Here is a 17,977-nt window from a genome sequence, read left to right as displayed (position 1 = left end):
GCTGCTCCAACAACAACAACAACATAGCCTTTTTTCCTAAGCAAGTTGGGGTAGACTAGAGATGAAACCCGAAAGAAATAAGTTCAAAGTTTAGACACATTGATAGCTAGTCTCCAAGCGCTCCTATCCAAAACTATCTCTTTAGAGATATTCCAATCCTTAAGGTCTCTCTTAACCGACTCATCCCACGTCAGTTTAGGTCTACATCTACCCCTCTTTACATTATCGACCCGCTCAAGAACCCCATTACGCACCGGCGCCTTAGGAGGCCTTCGTTGGACATGTCCAAACCATCTCAGCCGATGCTGGATAAGTTTCTCCTCAATTGGTGTCACCCCGACCCTATCCCGAATAACTTCGTTCCGGACTCTATCCCTCCTTGTGTGCCCGCAAAACCACCGCAACATCCGCATCTCTGTTACACTCAGTTGCTGGACATGTCGCCTTTTTGTAGGCCAACATTCAACACCGTATAACATCGCCGGACGAATTGCTATCCTATAGAATTTGTCTTTTAGCTTTTGTGGCACATGCTAAACTGACATGCTAGTGGCTAGAGACCATAATCTAAAGAGAAAAGGTTGAGTTTCCTTTGTTCTATTAATTTATTTATATGATGTAAGGCTTCATATTTTTCCCCCTTATCTGGTAGTATTTTCTTTTGTTATCTTCATGGAGGTTTTCATCTGATGTAGAGCTTGGTAGGAGTTCTGACTTCTGAGATGCTGCAGAGGTTCCTTGTCTGTTTTTTGGTGAATTACCAACCGTTCTGTACCTGTAAGTTTCATATATTTGAAATCCTGGAGAGTGCGGACTTGAGGAGATTCTAGAAACGGGCATAGATTAAGACAATGCTGGGCCAGCAATTGTTAATCTTATGTACCTGAGCGAACAGCTGTTAATTTTATATTTTTTAATCTGTCTTCTTTATCCTGTTGTTGTGTGACTCTGCTTATCTATATGCATGACTATAGGTTGAATGGTTAGTATGCTAAAACTAGCAATAACCTGAGATTTTTCACTGTGCATGTCACGGGCTAGGGATGGATGAGAGTTGATTGGAGGAACGTTGCGAAGATTGTATTCAAAGGAGGTAGGCGGCCATGGCCCTGGACCTCGTCGGCGCGCCGGAGCTATGGTTGAAGCTCACGGCGCGGCAAGAAGGCAGGAACCCAGGCCAATGTTCAGATACAATCTTAGATGCCAAAACTAATCCCAGGTCATGACTTATATTATGCCAAGCCGGGTAACAGACTCCAAAACAAACTAACCGGACCAATCTAATCTAAACCAACTAGGACTCTTCTTGTTGCCTTGCGCCACCTCTTGCTAGTTCTCGTCTGTTGCCTTGCGCCGCCTCTTGTACGTGAGTCCGACCATGACATCTCTCCCCCCTGGAGAGGCAGCTCGTCCTCGAGCTGGAACTTCGGAAAGTGCTGCTGGAATTCTTCAAGTAATACCCAAGACGCATCCGTTGCTGGAGCTCCTTTCCAACGCACCAAGAGCTCGTGCTGTCCTCGTGCTAGGCGACTTCTGATCACAGACTCCGGTTCAGGCATCACCCGTCCATGCTGCAATGGAGGCAGTGGAGGGATCTCAGCAGGAGGCGTGCCAGGGAAGGGCTTCAACAATCCCACATGGAAGACATCATGAATCCGAGACCCAGCAAGCAGGGCCAACTTGTAGGCAACTTCTCCAATACGGTCTAGCACTTGAAAAGGCCCAAAGAAGCGAGGACCCAACTTTCCACGACCACGAACGTTGAGGGAGGCAGCTGGTCGGTGTAACAAACAGAGCCAAACCCACTGACCTGGTGAAAACACCACCGGGCGATGGCGCCGATCATAAATTGCTTTGTAATGCTGCTGAGCCTGCTCCAAACGATCTCTGACCTCAGCCAAAAACTCATCCCTATTCCTCATAGCTTGATCCACAGCTGGCAAACGAGAATCCCCATGTTCATAAGAACGAATGGTTAGAGGGGGTCGCCCATATACCACATGAAAAGGAGAGGTTTTCAGAGATTGCTGATAAGAGGTATTGTAACAGAACTCAGCCCACGACAGCCATTCAAGCCAATTACGAGGGCGATCACCAGTAAGACATCTCAAGTACATTGCAATGATCTTGTTGGCAGCCTCTGACTGACCATCGGATTGAGGATGAAAGGCAGAAGTGAACTGGAGCTTGACTCCTGACAAACGAAACAACTCACGCCAGAACGAGCTTGTGAATACTGGGTCACGATCGCTCACAATTGAAGTTGGAAATCCATGCAGCCGAACCACCTCAGAAAAGAAGACCCTTGCGACTGACACTGCTGTGTACGGGTGAGAAAGTGCAAGGAAATGAGCTGCCTTTGAGAATCTATCGATGACCGTCAATATCACTGATTTCCCATTGACTTTGGGTAAAGCCTCCACAAAGTCCATCGCCACATCAGACCATACTGTAGATGGCACCTCCAGCGGCTGCAGCAAACCCCCTGGTTGCAGATGCTCACTTTTGTTGCGCTGGCACACCGAACAAGCACGCACAAAGTCTTGCACGACCACCCGATCATTTGGAACATGAAAGTCCGCCCGCAGACGATGAACTGTTTTGTGCACACCCTCATGCCCAGCGCCATGAACCGATTCCAGAATGGACAGTAGCAAATCAGAAGATGGCGAGACAAAGATACTTCCCTTGAACAGAATCAATCCGTCCACCACAGACCACCACACGGGCTTGACCCCTCCTCTGATTGCATCTCGTAGGGCCGAGAGATTAGAATTCCAATTGATCTCCTGGCGCAGCTGATCAAACACCACGAAGCGAGGAGCCGACAATGCCGACAATTCACCGGAATGTTCCTCACGCCTAGAGAGAGCATCAGCCATGACATTGATGTTCAGAGAACCCGGTTTGTACTCCACCACAAAGTCAAACCCCAGAAGTTTGCTTGCCCATTGATGCTGAGGAATGGTTGTAAGATGCAGGTCTAGTAGGAAACGCAGGCTCCTGTGATCAGTGCGCACGACGAACCAACGACCCCAAAGATAAGGCCTCCAATGACGAACAGCTTGAACGAGGCCGATCAGCTCGCGTTCATACGCCGCGAGCTGAGCGTGGCGAGGGGCGATGGGCCTGCTGAAGAACACGAGGGGGCCGTCGCCTTGGTTAAGAACGGCGCCAAAGCCGGACCCCGACGCATCGCACTAGACGACGAAGTCGCGGTCGAAGTCCGGGAGCTGCAGAATGAGTGCCTTTGTGAGAGCTCGCTGCAGAGCTCTGAACGCCCGCTCGGCGTCTTGGTTCCAACGGAACCCCTCCTTCTTGAGCAACGCCGTGAGGGGAGTAGCGATGGAGCCGTAGTCGCGGATGAAGCGACGGTAGTACCCGGCCAAGCCGAGGAATCCCCGCACCGCGCGAGCGAAGGACGGCACCGGCCAAGACAAGATGGCATCCACCTTCTGCTTGTCCATGGCGATGCCATGTTCTGAGATGACATGGCTCGAGTACGCCATGGAGGAGAGCCCGAACTCATACTTGGACCTCTTGAGGAAGAGCTGGTGGTCCTGCAGCGTGCGAAACACCGTGCGAACATGGTGGAGATGATCCAACCACGATGAGCTGTAAATTAGGATATCATCGAAGAAAACAAGGACGAACCGGCGTAGGTACGGTAGCAAGATGTCATTCATCATTGCTTGGAATGTCGCGGGCGCATTGGTGAGGCCGAACGGCATCACGAGGAACTCGAACAAGCCCTGGTGAGTGCGGAACGCAGTCTTGTCGACGTCCCCGGGGTGCATCAAGACTTGGTGATAGCCGGAGCGCATGTCCAGCTTAGTGAAGAACCGCGCCCCGCGCAGCTCGTCCAACAGCTCCTCCACCACAGGGATGGGAAACTTGTCCTTGATGGTGGCGTCGTTGAGCGCACGGTAATCCACGCAGAATCGCCATGTTTCATCGCGCTTGCGGATCAGCAGAGCCGGAGAGGAGAACGCCGACGAACTACGACGGATGATGCCCAGGCGCAACATCTCATCACATTGGCGTTCGAGTTCGTCCTTCTGGGTGTGCGCGTAGCGGTATGGACGAACCGCCACGGCGTCTGCTCCCGATTTGAGGCGAATCCGGTGGGAGAGATGACGCTCCGGAGGGAGTCCCTGGGGCTCGGCGAAGAGGGAATCGAACTCCTCAAGTAGAGCGTCTAGCAGATCACCGTCGCGGCTCATGAAGGTCGCCGAGGAGAGTCCCGGCGTGGCATCCCGGCCGCTCCAGGTGATGGAGCGCCCAACACGCGTGAAGCACATGGTGTGCCTCGCGAAGTCCGACAAGATAGGGCCAAGCATGCCAAGCCACTGGACGCCCAGCACCATGTCGTACTCGCCCAGGGGAAGCGCGTAGAGGTCGACGCCGAACGCTTCGCCGTCGATGGAGACGTTCTGTGCAGGTGCCTTCCCTGGAGACGCGACACGGTCGCCGTTCGCCACGGTGACCGTCAGGTGCGGTCAGGGCTGAAGGCGAACGCCCGCACGCTACGCCAAGGCAGTGTCGATGAAGTTGTGGGACGATTCGGAGTCAAGGAGGGCGATCCCGCTGATGCCGGTGATGGACACGCGCACTTTCATGGTCTGACAATCGCGCGCGCATGCTGGTGATCGCGTGCAGGGAGATGTCCGGGTCAGCGTTCGCGTCCGCGGCCGTGTCCGCCTCCGCGTTTGTCTCCGTGTCGTCGAAGCCCACGATCTCGATGACGAAAAGCTTCTTGCACCGGTGGCCCGCGACAAACTTTTCGTCGCAGTTGTAGCACAAGCCCTCTGCTCGGTGCTGCGTCATCTCTGCTGGAGATAAGCATCGGCGAGGTAGGGTGGATGCGAGCGGTGAGGCCCTGCCCGAGCCTGCTGGCGCCGAGGACGACGTGTCGCGGGGCGTTGCCGATGGCGTGGATGACGGTGTTGTCACCGCTGACGGAGCTCGGAATGAGGAGCGCATGCCCCTCGTGTGGCCGGGATCGGTCGACGACAGCTGCAGCCGTTGCTCGTATGCCCGGGCGAGCATGATGGCGTCGTCGAGCGAGGAGGGTCGTCGTAGCGCCACGTCCGTCTTGAGGGGGTTGACGAGGCCGGTGGTGTACATCTGGACCAGTTGTGCTTCCGTCAGGTCGGCGTCGCGGCACGTGAGGGTGAGGAGCTTGTCGGTGTAGTCGTCCACGATGCCATCCCGGCGGAGCATCATGATGTCGCCAACCGGGCTGTCCGTCATGGGCGGGCCGAAACACTGTTGAACCAGCTGCGTGAAATGGCGCCACGACGGCGTGCCCGACGTCAACTCCAGGCGGTTGTACCACAGCTGGGCAGTCCCGGTGAGTTGTAGGGATGCGTAGGGAACGCGACGGTGTTCCGGTGTGTGTTGGCACCAGAAGAACGTCTCGCATCTATTCAGCCATGGCAGTGGGTCTTCCTTACCGTCGAAGGTTGGGAACTCGATGCGGGCGCGCGGGTGGAAGCGAGGGTCATCGTCGCCGTCGTCGTCAAGGTCCCGGCGAGACAACGGGGGCATCTCGCGGAACGGAGGCGGGCCCGACGCGGAGGCGATGTTTTCCTCCAGCGCCGGCTCCTCGCCGCGGTGCGCTTTCTCCAGGCGGGTGACGGCGAGGCTCAGGGCGGCGATCTAGTTCGAGCCCTCGAATGCTGCCGCCTGGAGAGTGGTGACCTTGTCCGGCAAGCCATCGAGTTGCTTGACCAGCGGAAGCAAGGGTTTGAGGGAGGCGGTCTGCGCGGCGAGCTCGGAGACCTTGGCGGCGAGGTCAGGGAGAGTGGTGAGCATCTCGTCGATGGTCGTCTCCAGGGGGTTCTTCTCGCCGGCATCCGCCATGGACACGGAACCAGAGACTCCTGATACCAAGATGTCACGGGCTAGGGATGGATGAGAGTTGGTTGGAGGAACGTTGCGAAGATTGTATTCAAAGGAGGTAGGCGGCCGTGGCCCTGGACCTCGTCGGCGTGCCGGAGCTATGGTTGAAGCTCATGGCGCGGCAAGGAGGCAGGAACCCAGGGCAATGTTCAGATACAATCTTAGATGCCAAAACTAATCCCAGGTCATGACTTATATTATGCCAAGCCGGGTAACAGAATCCAAATCAAACTAACCGAACCAATCTAATCTAAACCAACTAGGACTCTTCTTGTTGCCTTGCGTCACCTCTTGCTAGTTCTCGTCTGTTGCCTTGCGCCGCCTCTTGTACGTGAGTCCGACCATGACAGTGCATGACCTTTCTTTCCCTGTTTGTCCATTGAATGACAGGTAACATGCTTTGCTGAAGCAGGTGGGCAGTTTGTTTCAGAAATTGCACGGGCAGTGGAATTGTTAGGCTTGCGGGCATGTTTGACAAAGTCAACGATGGATTGTGGTGAGGGTTTGCCTACAAATTGGAGTTCTTGCTCCACTGACGATTGCATTCAGGTGTTGATCTGCCATAAAGTTTACCATTCTTTCCTTCACATCATTTTCTTATATCCTAGAACTATATATTTTCAGTATAACTACTTTCCTGAACATTGTAATCCTCTGTTTGCTCCTTTATTTTGCATCTGACTAAATTAGTAATCCTGTGCCGCTGTACAGATCTGGTAAACACATTGCATCTTAGGTTCCATTTACCATAATTTGAATGGTTTTGTTCGTCTTTGTAGCGAAAGTTGCTTTCAAGATAGAAGACTTTTTCTGAAATTGAAATACACCTTTTGAAGCAGTATTGACCAGAGGGCTGGGCTGATCGTCTTTACATATTTAAGTTAGATGTACTGCAATTGTAAGCTTCTTGATATGTAAGCTTAATTTAGAATAAGGGCTCATTGTTCAGGGTGCTGAACTAGCTGAACTGGAACCAGGAGACTGAAACTAGACGCTGATATTTGACTTTTCTTTTTCTGGCTAAAACATGCAGTTCCATCTGTGGAACACTGATTGATCCTTTGAAGATGATCTGCAAGACTCTGAATAGAATAAGCATATGGAGGAGTTGAGGAGATCCAAATGTGGCATCGTCTATTTTATTGTAGTGTTATGTTCTTGAACCACTATGAAGGAAAAACTTCAAACTAGGATTACTGCTAAAATTAGGGAAGGGTTGGTATCTAGCAGAACATCTATTTCTGTTTATAGTCAATTATTCCCGAAAAGGTTGGGGTAGGCTACAGATGAAGTCCAACAGAGTAAAAGAAGTAAGAGGTATTGGTAATAGTAGTAATAGGAAAAGGGGACCAATAGCCTAGTTCATGGTTCGGGCATCTCAGTTTCTGATTTCCACACACTGTTCAAAGCTTGTTCTTTTTCTGTTTATTTCGAATTTCAAATAAACTAGAAGGCACGTTACATGCAGGTTACAGCTTTTGGTTGAAAAGTAGTACAAAATGTGCGAACAGAAGTATCTAACTTTTTAGTACTGTTCCTTGGCCAAGTTAGTCTATATTGGCTTGTATTCTGTATCCATTATAGATTTTCTAGTGTGGTCTGTTTTCTAGTGTCCATCTTAGAAGAACTCTACTTGCGTTTGCTCTTTCTATTTTGTCTGTTATGTGATGTAATCAACAGGATTTATTTTCTACAGTCACAGAAGGAACTATATGAAAAGCATCATAATACAGCTGATGGGCGTATCAGGATATGGTTTGGGTTGAGGCAGATCATGAATGCAACAGATCGTTTACTGCTTGAAACAAGAGATGTTGCCCAGAAGCTAAATACTGGAATCCATATGGTACTTATACAAAGTTTATTGGTGTATCGAAGTTTATCTACTTTAAATAATGCGCTACTTCATTTGGTTCATGCTTACATGATAGAAGCATTCATGCATAGTCTAAGTACTGGCTTGAGCTGTTTTCAACTTGGGCATGCTTATGATCTGAGCTTCCCAAGTTCTTTTGCAGTTGTGCTGGATCTCATCTATTCAGTCCAATACTATGTTATGGAGATGGATATTTTGGGGTAACTAGGCCTTATGCTTTGCCAAGAGCTTGAGAGATTGAGGGGGACTAGAATTGTTTCTTCATTGTTCATTGCTTTCCTTGAATGACATATCTCCTCTCTTTATATAGAGAGACTTACTTAACCCCTAAGTAACTTATCCCTAACCAACAAACCCTAGAGGGCTGGCGGCGCTACAGTACCTTGGCCCAAGTGGCCCAATAAGCCCAGCTGACTACCCGTGACACTACTCCCCTTTTTCGGAGCAGCTCGCCCACGAGCTGCAGTGGAACTATCTCCGATCGAGGACTTGACTCGATCCAACGCGAGCTTATCACCTAAGAACAAGCCTTTTACATCTCGGCTTATTTTATTATTGACTAGGACTAGGACTCTAACTAAAACCCCCAATTCTGTATATGTGTCGCATCGCCAATTGAGGGTGGACCCCATCCAGAAGCACGGAGGGACAAGAAGCAGGAACAACCTCCCTGGTCCTGTTGGCTGCCCATGACATCTCCCCCACCCTTGGAGACCCAGCTCGCCCTCGAGCTGGATAGCTTGATGGCACCGTCTTCTATGTCGTAATGGAGCAGCACACCAGCCCATCGGATTGCCTTGCCCGCCTTGTCTTGGATTCTGAAATTGAACCCCCAAAATTTGCCTACACAATGCAGTGCATAGATTTGATTGGCAGCGGGACTTGAATTGTAGTAGCTTTGATCCTTCAGACTCTTGGCCCTGTTGATGACGAAAGTAGGTAGCACCGGCCTGCTTGTGGGTTTTAGGGGCCCTGCCTGTGGAACCGAGGTAGGCAGCAACTTGTTGCCTTGGTCCACGGTTGGAAGGACTGCCGCTGTAGTGGCCTCTGATGGTTGCAGCTCTATCAGGATGCTCCCTTGGAGAAGCAATTCTTCAAAGTGATCGTGAGAGTCGACCACGGAACCCGTGCTGTTGGAAGCCTTGAACTCATCGAGAGGGATGGTACTGAGGGGCGGCTCAAAATGCAGTTTGAGCAGCTACGAGAATTTGCGCCATCGTGGCGTACCTTGGTCTTGTTGGACCTGGGTATACCACACCTTGGCGCTCTCCTCTAAATGGCGGATGGCCATCCAGACCTTCTCCTCTTCCATGATACGCTGTTGATGAAAGTAAGACTCACAACGATTGATGAAAATCAGCGGATCAGACCTGCCATCGAACCGCGGAAAATCCATCTGCTGGAGCCACAGTGGGCGGTCCTGGTGATGTTCGCCGCCAGCGGGCGCCTTGCTGCCCGACGTGGAGGAGCGGTCGGAGGAAAAGGCGGCGATTGCCTTGGCGTGGGCCTCCACGGTGGTCTGCAGGGCTGCGACGGCCTTGGCTAGGGATTCGACGGCGGCCCTGAGGTCTCCATTGTCACCCATTGCTGCTGCACATGAGGCGGCAGAAGACGAAGCAGAAGATACAGATGCAGTGGTGGCGGGTGGTGGTGGAGATGCGGCTGGTGGTGGTGGGGTAGGCGGTGCGGCGGCTGTGGGGGATGGCCGGGGAGGTTGGATCGGGCGGCGATCTGGATCGATGATTTTTGTTTTTCCGAGGTGATGGAGAGGATTGGCAGCGGCTGTGGAAGAATCGGATGACTCGTGATACCAGATGTTATGGAGATGGATATTTTGGGGTAACTAGGCCTTATGCTTTGCCAAGAGCTTGAGAGATTGAGGGGGACTAGAATTGTTTCTTCATTGTTCATTGCTTTCCTTGAATGACATATCTCCTCTCTTTATATAGAGAGACTTACTTAACCCCTAAGTAACTTATCCCTAACCAACAAACCCTAGAGGGCTGGCGGCGCTATAGTACCTTGGCCCAAGTGGCCCAATAAGCCCAGCTGACTACCCGTGACACTACTCCCCTTTTTCGGAGCAGCTCGCCCACGAGCTGCAGTGGAACTATCTCCGATCGAGGACTTGACTCGATCCAACGCGAGCTTATCACCTAAGAACAAGCCTTTTACATCTCGGCTTATTTTATTATTGACTAGGACTAGGACTCTAACTAAAAACCCCAATTCTGTATATGTGTCGCATCGCCAATTGAGGGTGGACCCCATCCAGAAGCACGGAGGGACAAGAAGCAGGAACAACCTCCCTGGTCCTGTTGGCTGCCCATGACATACTACTTTTCTATAATGCTGTATTGAAAAAAATGTACTGAATTACTGAACCCAATGTAACCCAACTTGCTTGGGACTCAAAGATTCTGCTGTTGTTGGTGATTGAATTGCTGCTCCCAGGAACCTGCCGTAGATTCTCTTACAAGATTGTCTTTTATTTTGTTCAGCATATTGCAGAAATACCATATGAAAATCAACTTATAGTGCGGACCAAAGGAATTGATCATGGCACAGTGACATATTTAGAGAAAATTGATTTTCTGAGGAGTAATTTGTTGGCTGCCCACTCTGTCTGGTTGAATGAACCTGAGGTGAGTAAAGAATTTCACAATCAATTGTTGCCTTTCACATTGTCTACTGTTTTGTAGTCTGAAAATATACAGCAGTTACAAAATATAAAAAATAGACTAGAAAATGTTCTGGCTGTAGGAATGTTGCGGCCGAATGGCCTTAGATATTGGGTAGGTGCTATGGATTGTATACCAAGATGATGTGATCTATGGGATCGTGTTGGTGCCATGATTGCAGGAGAGAGGGGGGGGGGGGTTATAACAGTTGGGGATAAAAGGACTGAGGAGCTTGTCTGGGAAGAACAAGAATAGTATATTCAAGAGATATACATAGATTATGTCTTTGTTCCCTTGCACAAAAACAGAGCACGACTCCTGAAAAAGCAGCACATTATTGGTTCATAAAAAAGTACTACCTGGACTAGAAGTACATGGACTCAATCTCCTAGCCTGTGCCTACGAACTAAGTAATCTAGTTTATGCAGTAGTTTGTACCTTGTATGTGACTTCCTAAGATCAGAACTTCTTTACAAAACTGGGCTGTCAGGTCAGAAAAACAGAAACTAACTTGAACACTTCTGCTTCTACTCACAAACTGATGCAAATTTCTTCACGATGGGTTGTCTTCGTGTACATTTATTAAGCTTTATCATGCATAAGTCATCATTACTGCTAAAACATCTATACAAGAAGTGTTTTTTGCGACATTCAGATCTGTTGCTAGTTCTGAAATATTTTTGTTATGCACTATTTTTTCAATAATAAATTGCAATAGTTTCTTCAAGAAAGCTTCTAGTAAGCCCTTCTAGGAAGGTTTCATTCTGTGATTCTCAAATTGCAGATAGGGCATTTTTCAAAGGCTAGCGTCAAGGTTTCTCACTGCCCTGCGTCTGCCATGCGGATGTTGGGGTTTGCTCCTATTAGAGAAATGCTGGATTCTGGTGTTTGTGTCTCCCTTGGTACCGATGGAGCACCAAGCAATAACAGAATGAGCATTGGTCTGCTTCATAAATCCTTGCAACAAACATTTTTATGAGCATGTATGAGCCACTGTTGGAGTATGGTACATTGGTACCAGCACGTTAGTGCCGGTCAAATAGGAGCCGGCACTAACGTGCATGAACCGTACAAAGCGGGTACGTTAGTGCCGGCTGGAAACTCCAGCCGGCACTAACGTGCCATTCCCCAACGGTCAAAAGACACGTTAGTGCCGGTTGGTGATTCTAGCCGGCACTAACTTGGTCAATTGCATGTTAGTGCCGGCTGGTAAATCTAGCCGGCACTAAACGTCCACACTTAGTGCCGGCTAAATCCACTAGCCGGCACTAACTTGCCCCGTATAAGCCAGGCACTCCTTCTTCCCCAGCCCGACCATTTCATTTGGCCGAGCTCCTCCTCTCTCTCATGGCGTGTTAGAGGGGAGGTGCTGCCCATTTTCCCCCAAATTTGTGAGGATTTCACCCATCCAAATGCACCAAAGGTTAGTAGCTTCTTCCACTCTTCTTTCACGGTGTTTATTCTTTGTTTCATGCTTTCTAGATAAAGAAAATAGTGATATTAAGGTTGAGGAAAAATGAGCATAATTTTCCAATTTATTCATTAATTTGAGTAAAATAGAATCGATTTGTTACTTTTTAGAGAAGGTTTTCTAGATAGTTTGACTATGATATATTTAGAGTAATTTTTTTGAATTATTTCACGGGGACATGTGTATATGTTATTATGCAAAATTTTAAGGATTTTAAGGATGAGGAAAAATGAGCATGATTTATTAATTTGTTCATTAATTTGAGCAAGGTAGAATTGATTTGTTGCTTTTTAGAGAATGATTACTATATAGTTTGACTATCACACATTTAGAATGAGTTTTTTTGAATTATTTCATGGTGACATGTGTATATGTTATTGTGCCAATTTATTTTTCTATTTAGTTTAAATTTACTAGATAGGTGGTCTATGACACATTTACATTTTTTTGAATTACTTCATAGTAACCTGTTTTTAGGGATAATGAGCATGATTTTTTTTTAATTTGTACAGATGGACCGGCAATGGATGCACGGAAGCCGGAGCACCTCGGCGTGGATTCAGGGTTTAGATTCTTTTCTCAAAGCGGCAATGGCAAATAGGTCGCCAAAGGGTTTAATGTGTTGTCCATGCAGTGTTTGCGAAAATAAAAAGAAATTCTGAAAAAGAGATACTCTATGGAATCACCTGGCCTTGAATGGTTTCATGAGTAACTATAGTCTTTGGACTAAGCACGGTGAAGTTGGAGTTATGATGGAAGATAATGAAGAAGATGACGATGGTGATAACAATCTTCCAGATTGGGCATGGGTTCATGAAGCAGGTGGCTTTCAAGATGAACCAATGGACGAGGGTGAAGCAAATGTTGCACAAGAGGATCCATCTGACGAGCTAGGTCAGGCGTTGCTTGATGCACAGAAAGACAGTGAGACTGTGAAGGAATCATTAAAGTTCGAGAAGATGTTGGAGGATCACAAAAGGCCGTTGTTCCCTAATTGCAAACCGGAGCAAAAGAAGTTGGGTACCACGCTGGAGATGCTGAAATGGAAGGCAACTAATGGTGTAACCGATAAGAGATTTGGTGAGCTATTAAAGATTGTAAAGAACATACTTCCTGAGGGTAATGAACTGTCGTCAACAACATACGAAGCTAAAAAGATGGTTTGCCCTCTTGGATTGGACGTGCAGAAGATTCACGCATGTCCTAACGACTGCATCCTATATCGCGGCGAATACGAGAACTTGGAAGCTTGTCCTGTTTGCAGCGCATTGCGGTATAAGATCAGGCGAGATGATCCAGGTGATGTTGATGGGCAGCCGGTAAAGAAGAGAGTTCCCGCAAAATTGGTGTGGTACTTCCCTATAATACCACGTCTGAAGCGCTTTTTCAAAAACAAGGATAACGCCAAGTTGATGCGGTGGCACAAAGAAGACCGTAAGGAGGATCACATGATCAGACACCCAGCAGATGGGTCCCAGTGGAGAAACCTTAACCGAGAGTATCCTCAATTTGACAACGACCCAAGGAATATAAGATTTGCTCTAAGTGCGGATGGAATGAATCCGTATGGTGAGTTTGGCAGCGCTCATAGTACATGGCCCGTGACCCTATGTATGTTCAACCTTCCTCCTTGGTTGTGCCTGAAGCGTAAGTTCATCATGATGCTGGTGCTTATAGAAGGGCCAAAAGAACCTGGCAACGACATTGATGTGTTCCTGCAACCCTTGATGGATGATCTCTTACTACTCTGGAAAGAAGAAGGTGTACGTGTGTGGGATGAGTATAAACAGGAGTCCTTCAACCTCCAAGCTTTGCTTTTTGTATGCATCAATGATTGGCCTGCACTTGCAAAACTTTCGGGACAGTCGAACATGGGATACATGGCCTGCACCCACTGTTATGATGAGACCGATAGCATTTATTTGAAACACTGTAAGAAGTGCGTATACATGGGCCATCGTCGATTTCTTCCTACCGATCACCCCCTAAGAACCGAAGGGAAGCATTTCAAAGGAGAGCCCGAAACTCGTCCTAAGCCTCTATTCCGTAATGGAAAGCGTGTGTTCTCGATGATCAAGGATGTGAAGGTAGTATTTGGAAAGGGTCCCGGTAGCCAACCTGTTCCCAAGGATGATCAGGGACATGTTCCAATGTGGAAGAAGAAGTCTATATTGTGGAACCTACCTTATTGGCAAGTCTTACAGGTTCGCAACGCAATTGATGTGATGCATCTGTCGAAGAATCTTTGCGTGAACCTACTAGGCTTTCTGGGAGTGTATGGTAAGTCAAAAGACACATTGGAAGCAAGACGCGACATGCAGCAGCTAGCAGGACGACAAGGCTTGCAACCCGAGAAGAGAGACAAAGGATGCCACTATTTAAAACCTGCCAGCTATAATCTGAGCAAAGAGGAGAAGGAAAGTATGTTCGATTGCTTGAACAGTATCAAGGTCCCGTCTGGGTACTCCTCAAATATACAGGGCATAATAAATGTGAAAGAGAAGAAAATCCAAAACTTGAAGTCCCATGACTGCCACGTCCTGATGACACAATTACTTCCGGTTATATTGAGGGGTGTTCTACCGGAAAATGTGAGATTGGCAGTTGTAAAGCTTTGTGCGTTCATGAATGAAATTTCGCAAAAAGCAATTAATCCAAATAATCTAATAAAGCTGCAGAAAGACATTGTCGAATGTCTTGTCAGCTTCGAGATGGTCTTCCCACCTTCCTTCTTCAATATTATGACACACCTTCTAGTTCATATTGTGACAGAAATAACTATCCTGGGTCTTGTTTTTCTACACAATATGTTCCCTTTCGAGAGGTTCATGGCCGTATTGAAGAAGTACGTGCGCAAACGTTCTCGCCCAGAAGGATGCATTGCTAAGGGCTATGGAACAGAGGAGGTCATTGAGTTTTGCGTTGACTATCTTCCTGATCTCAATCCGATTGGGCTCCCCGTGTCACACCATGAGGGGCGACTAAAGGGAAAAGGCACACTAGGAAAGAAATGTAATATGAACATCTCTTGTAGTGAATTCAGCCAAGCAAACTTCACGGTTCTTCAGAATTCATCCAAGGTGGCTCCATATATTGATGAGCACATGAATATTATACGGTCCGAAAATCCACAGAAGAATTTTGCTTGGATTACACGCCAACATATAAAAACTTTTGACGGCTGGTTCAGACGAAAATTATTGGGCAACAACACAGTTGATCAAGAACTTCAATGGCTGGCCAGGGGACCATCAATAACCGTCCAGCAATACCAAGGGTACGAAATCAATGGGTATACATTTTACACGAGAGCTCAAGATAAAAAAAGCACCAACCAAAACAGTGGTGTCCGTATGTGTATAGTAAACAGTAATGGAGAAAAGAACAACTACTATGGTGTCATAGAGGAGATATGGGAACTTGAATATGGACCCATAGTTGTCCCTCTGTTTCGTTGCGAATGGGTGGCTGGAGGAGGCGTAACGAAGGACCGGTATGGGATGACCATAGTCGATTTTAAAAAGATTGGATATAAAGATGAACCATTCGTTCTAGCCAAGGATGTGACACAAGTGTTCTATGTGAAGGACATGTCGAGCAAACCGAAGAAGAAGTCGGATAAGACGTCTCAAGCAGACAAGGCTGGAAATGAGCCGAAACGGCACATAGTTCTTCCAGGAAAAAGAAAAGTTATTGGAGTCGAGAATATTTCGGACAATTCGGAAGATTATGACCAGATTGATGACCTTCCTCCATTCTCAGTTGACGTTGACCCCAGCATCCTCTTATCCAAAGAAGACACGCCTTACTTACGCCGTGATCACGTCCAAGGCACTTTCGTCAAAAGGAAGATTATCAATGTTCCAGTAGATAATGATGATGAGTAGTACTTTTATATAAATTATATATTGTATTTTCTCATTAAGTGATGTAATGTAACGCACCGCGTCGTATTTGTCTCAATTCTCGATACTATTCATCCAATTAGGACACAATATCATCTTCAGATAATATTATATTTTTTGCATGATATAAATATTATTTACATTCACTAATTTTGCATTACTAGAAGCATTGAAATATTAAATTACAAACAAATAATCAAGTAATATGCGAATTACATCATTGTATATGCTACTATTGAAATTTTTTTGAATATTTTTGCATGGATCAAAATGAAATGTTTTCGATTTATTATGAATAACAGAAATATATACACATATAAACCCTATACGCTACACATAATTGATAATGGTTGCATATTTGTTAATTTACTTCAATTACTATTATTATTGTGTAGATATAATTAACAATATACTTAAAAAATTATGATATCAATTTTCAATTTATTAATCTATTTATTTAGCCAATTATGAATACATTTACTAATATTAAAAATTTTGTGTAAAAGAGAATTGGCGCGGCCAAATTTTCTTTCCCGCCAGTTTGGACAAGTTAGTGCCGGCTGGTAATCCTAGCCGGCACTGACGTGCGCACGTTAGTGCCGGCTAGGATTACTAGCCGGCACTAACTTGTCTCGCTGATGTCATAGGGGCATGTTAGTGCCGGCTGGTACGCACGTTAGTGCCGGCTAGGATTACTAGCCGGCACTAACTTGTCTCGCTGATGTCATAGGGGCATGTTAGTGCCGGCTGGTAAGACCAGCCGGCACTAACCTTCCCAACAAATCCCTTTTCTTCTCTCCCCCAAATCACAGAATTTAGATCGACGTCGTCGTTGCCCCGCCCGCGCCACCTGCTCGCTCGCCCGCGCTCGTGCGCCGCCGCGCCACCCCCGCCCCCGGCCGCGCGTGGATCCCCGGCCGGCCCTCGCCCGCGTGCGCCGCCGCGGTTCGCCGTCGAACTCCCCGGCCCGGCACGCTGCCCCGACCTCGTCGTCCTCAGCACCCCGACGCCGCCCTACCCCGGCCCCGTGCGCGCGCCGCCACTACCTCGTCTCCGGCGCGGCGCCCCCCGACGCCGCCCTGCACCGGCCCCGTGCGCCACCGCCCCCGCCCCCGCCCCCGCGGCCGCGCGTGGATCCCCGGCCAGCCTTCGCCTGCGTGCGCCGGCGCGGGTCCCCGTCGACCTCCCCGGCCCGGCACGCCGTGCCGGCCGCGCATCCCTCGCGCGTCCCCAACGCCGCCCTGCCCCCGCCGTCCAAGGCCGCGCCCCAGCCTTGTCGTCATCAGGTGAAAATGTTGCTGTATGTGTTGTTACTGGAATTCGTCCCTCCTTGCTTGGATCTTACTGCTTTGACATGAGTATGTGTTGTTGAACTTGCACCGACAATTACTTCATTTGTGTATTTCCTCATCATTTAAATCTAGTGAATGGAGCAGTAGAAGTGTAGAACTGTGGGCCTGAATCTTCAGTGTCCAAGAGACGCCTGATCGTGATTTCTTCCTTTTCCAAATCAGACTTCTAGGTAGTAACAGATGCTGTTCTTTTCCTTTCTTTACCGCACTAGCTTAAAGCATAAAAATCTCACGCCTGATGTTCAGGTTTAACATGCTATTGAGAATTATTGTCACTGTATATTAGTATATTTCAGTCACAAGGATCCCAGAAATCCTGCATCTACTAGTAGATAGTATATTAGTATATGTATCATCCGATGGCTGAAATAGTAAAGGGGACAATGCTTTGGACACAAGTAGGAGTACATCATCATAATTCATTACTTGCACTTGCAGAAACACAGATTCTACACATAGCATGGCATGCAACTGATGAGAGCAGGTTGACTCCATGGAAAGCTGCCTTAAAACATGTAGCTCCATGAGAGCTCCCCCACATTGCACAATTACCCTAGCACTAGTATGTAGTACAATAATTAACTTCTAGTAGTTTATATGAATCAAATAATCCTTGATCGTATATATAATACTGTTTATTGTACCGTGATCAATTCTTGATCACGTCTGTTGCGGTAGTGATTAATCAGTCAGTGTTGAGTTGATGAATGAATGATGATGATCACTTGAGGTTTGACCACCGAGCTGATGTCTGGTGGAGGAGCTAGCAGCTGATCGATCAGTTGAAA

General features: G+C 47.9%; 1 protein-coding gene across 1 annotated transcript in view; it reads left to right on the top strand.

The window, feature by feature from the left end:
* LOC120700997 (5-methylthioadenosine/S-adenosylhomocysteine deaminase-like) overlaps positions 1–17,977 on the top strand; it is a gene marked incomplete at its 3' end in the record, with an annotated part of 30,999 nt that overhangs the window by 6,924 nt on the left and 6,098 nt on the right. The window contains exons 4-7 of the mRNA XM_039985174.1: positions 6,295–6,453; positions 7,601–7,750; positions 10,282–10,425; positions 11,246–11,402. Of these exons, the coding sequence (XP_039841108.1) occupies positions 6,295–6,453; positions 7,601–7,750; positions 10,282–10,425; positions 11,246–11,402 (610 nt within the window). The remainder of the gene's footprint in view (positions 1–6,294; positions 6,454–7,600; positions 7,751–10,281; positions 10,426–11,245; positions 11,403–17,977) is intronic.

Source organism: Panicum virgatum, chromosome 3K (assembly GCF_016808335.1).
Source record: "Panicum virgatum strain AP13 chromosome 3K, P.virgatum_v5, whole genome shotgun sequence".
Taxonomy (NCBI): domain Eukaryota; kingdom Viridiplantae; phylum Streptophyta; class Magnoliopsida; order Poales; family Poaceae; genus Panicum; species Panicum virgatum.
The sequence above is the reverse complement of the archived record's forward strand: the minus strand, read 5'-3'. Positions and strand labels throughout refer to the sequence as shown.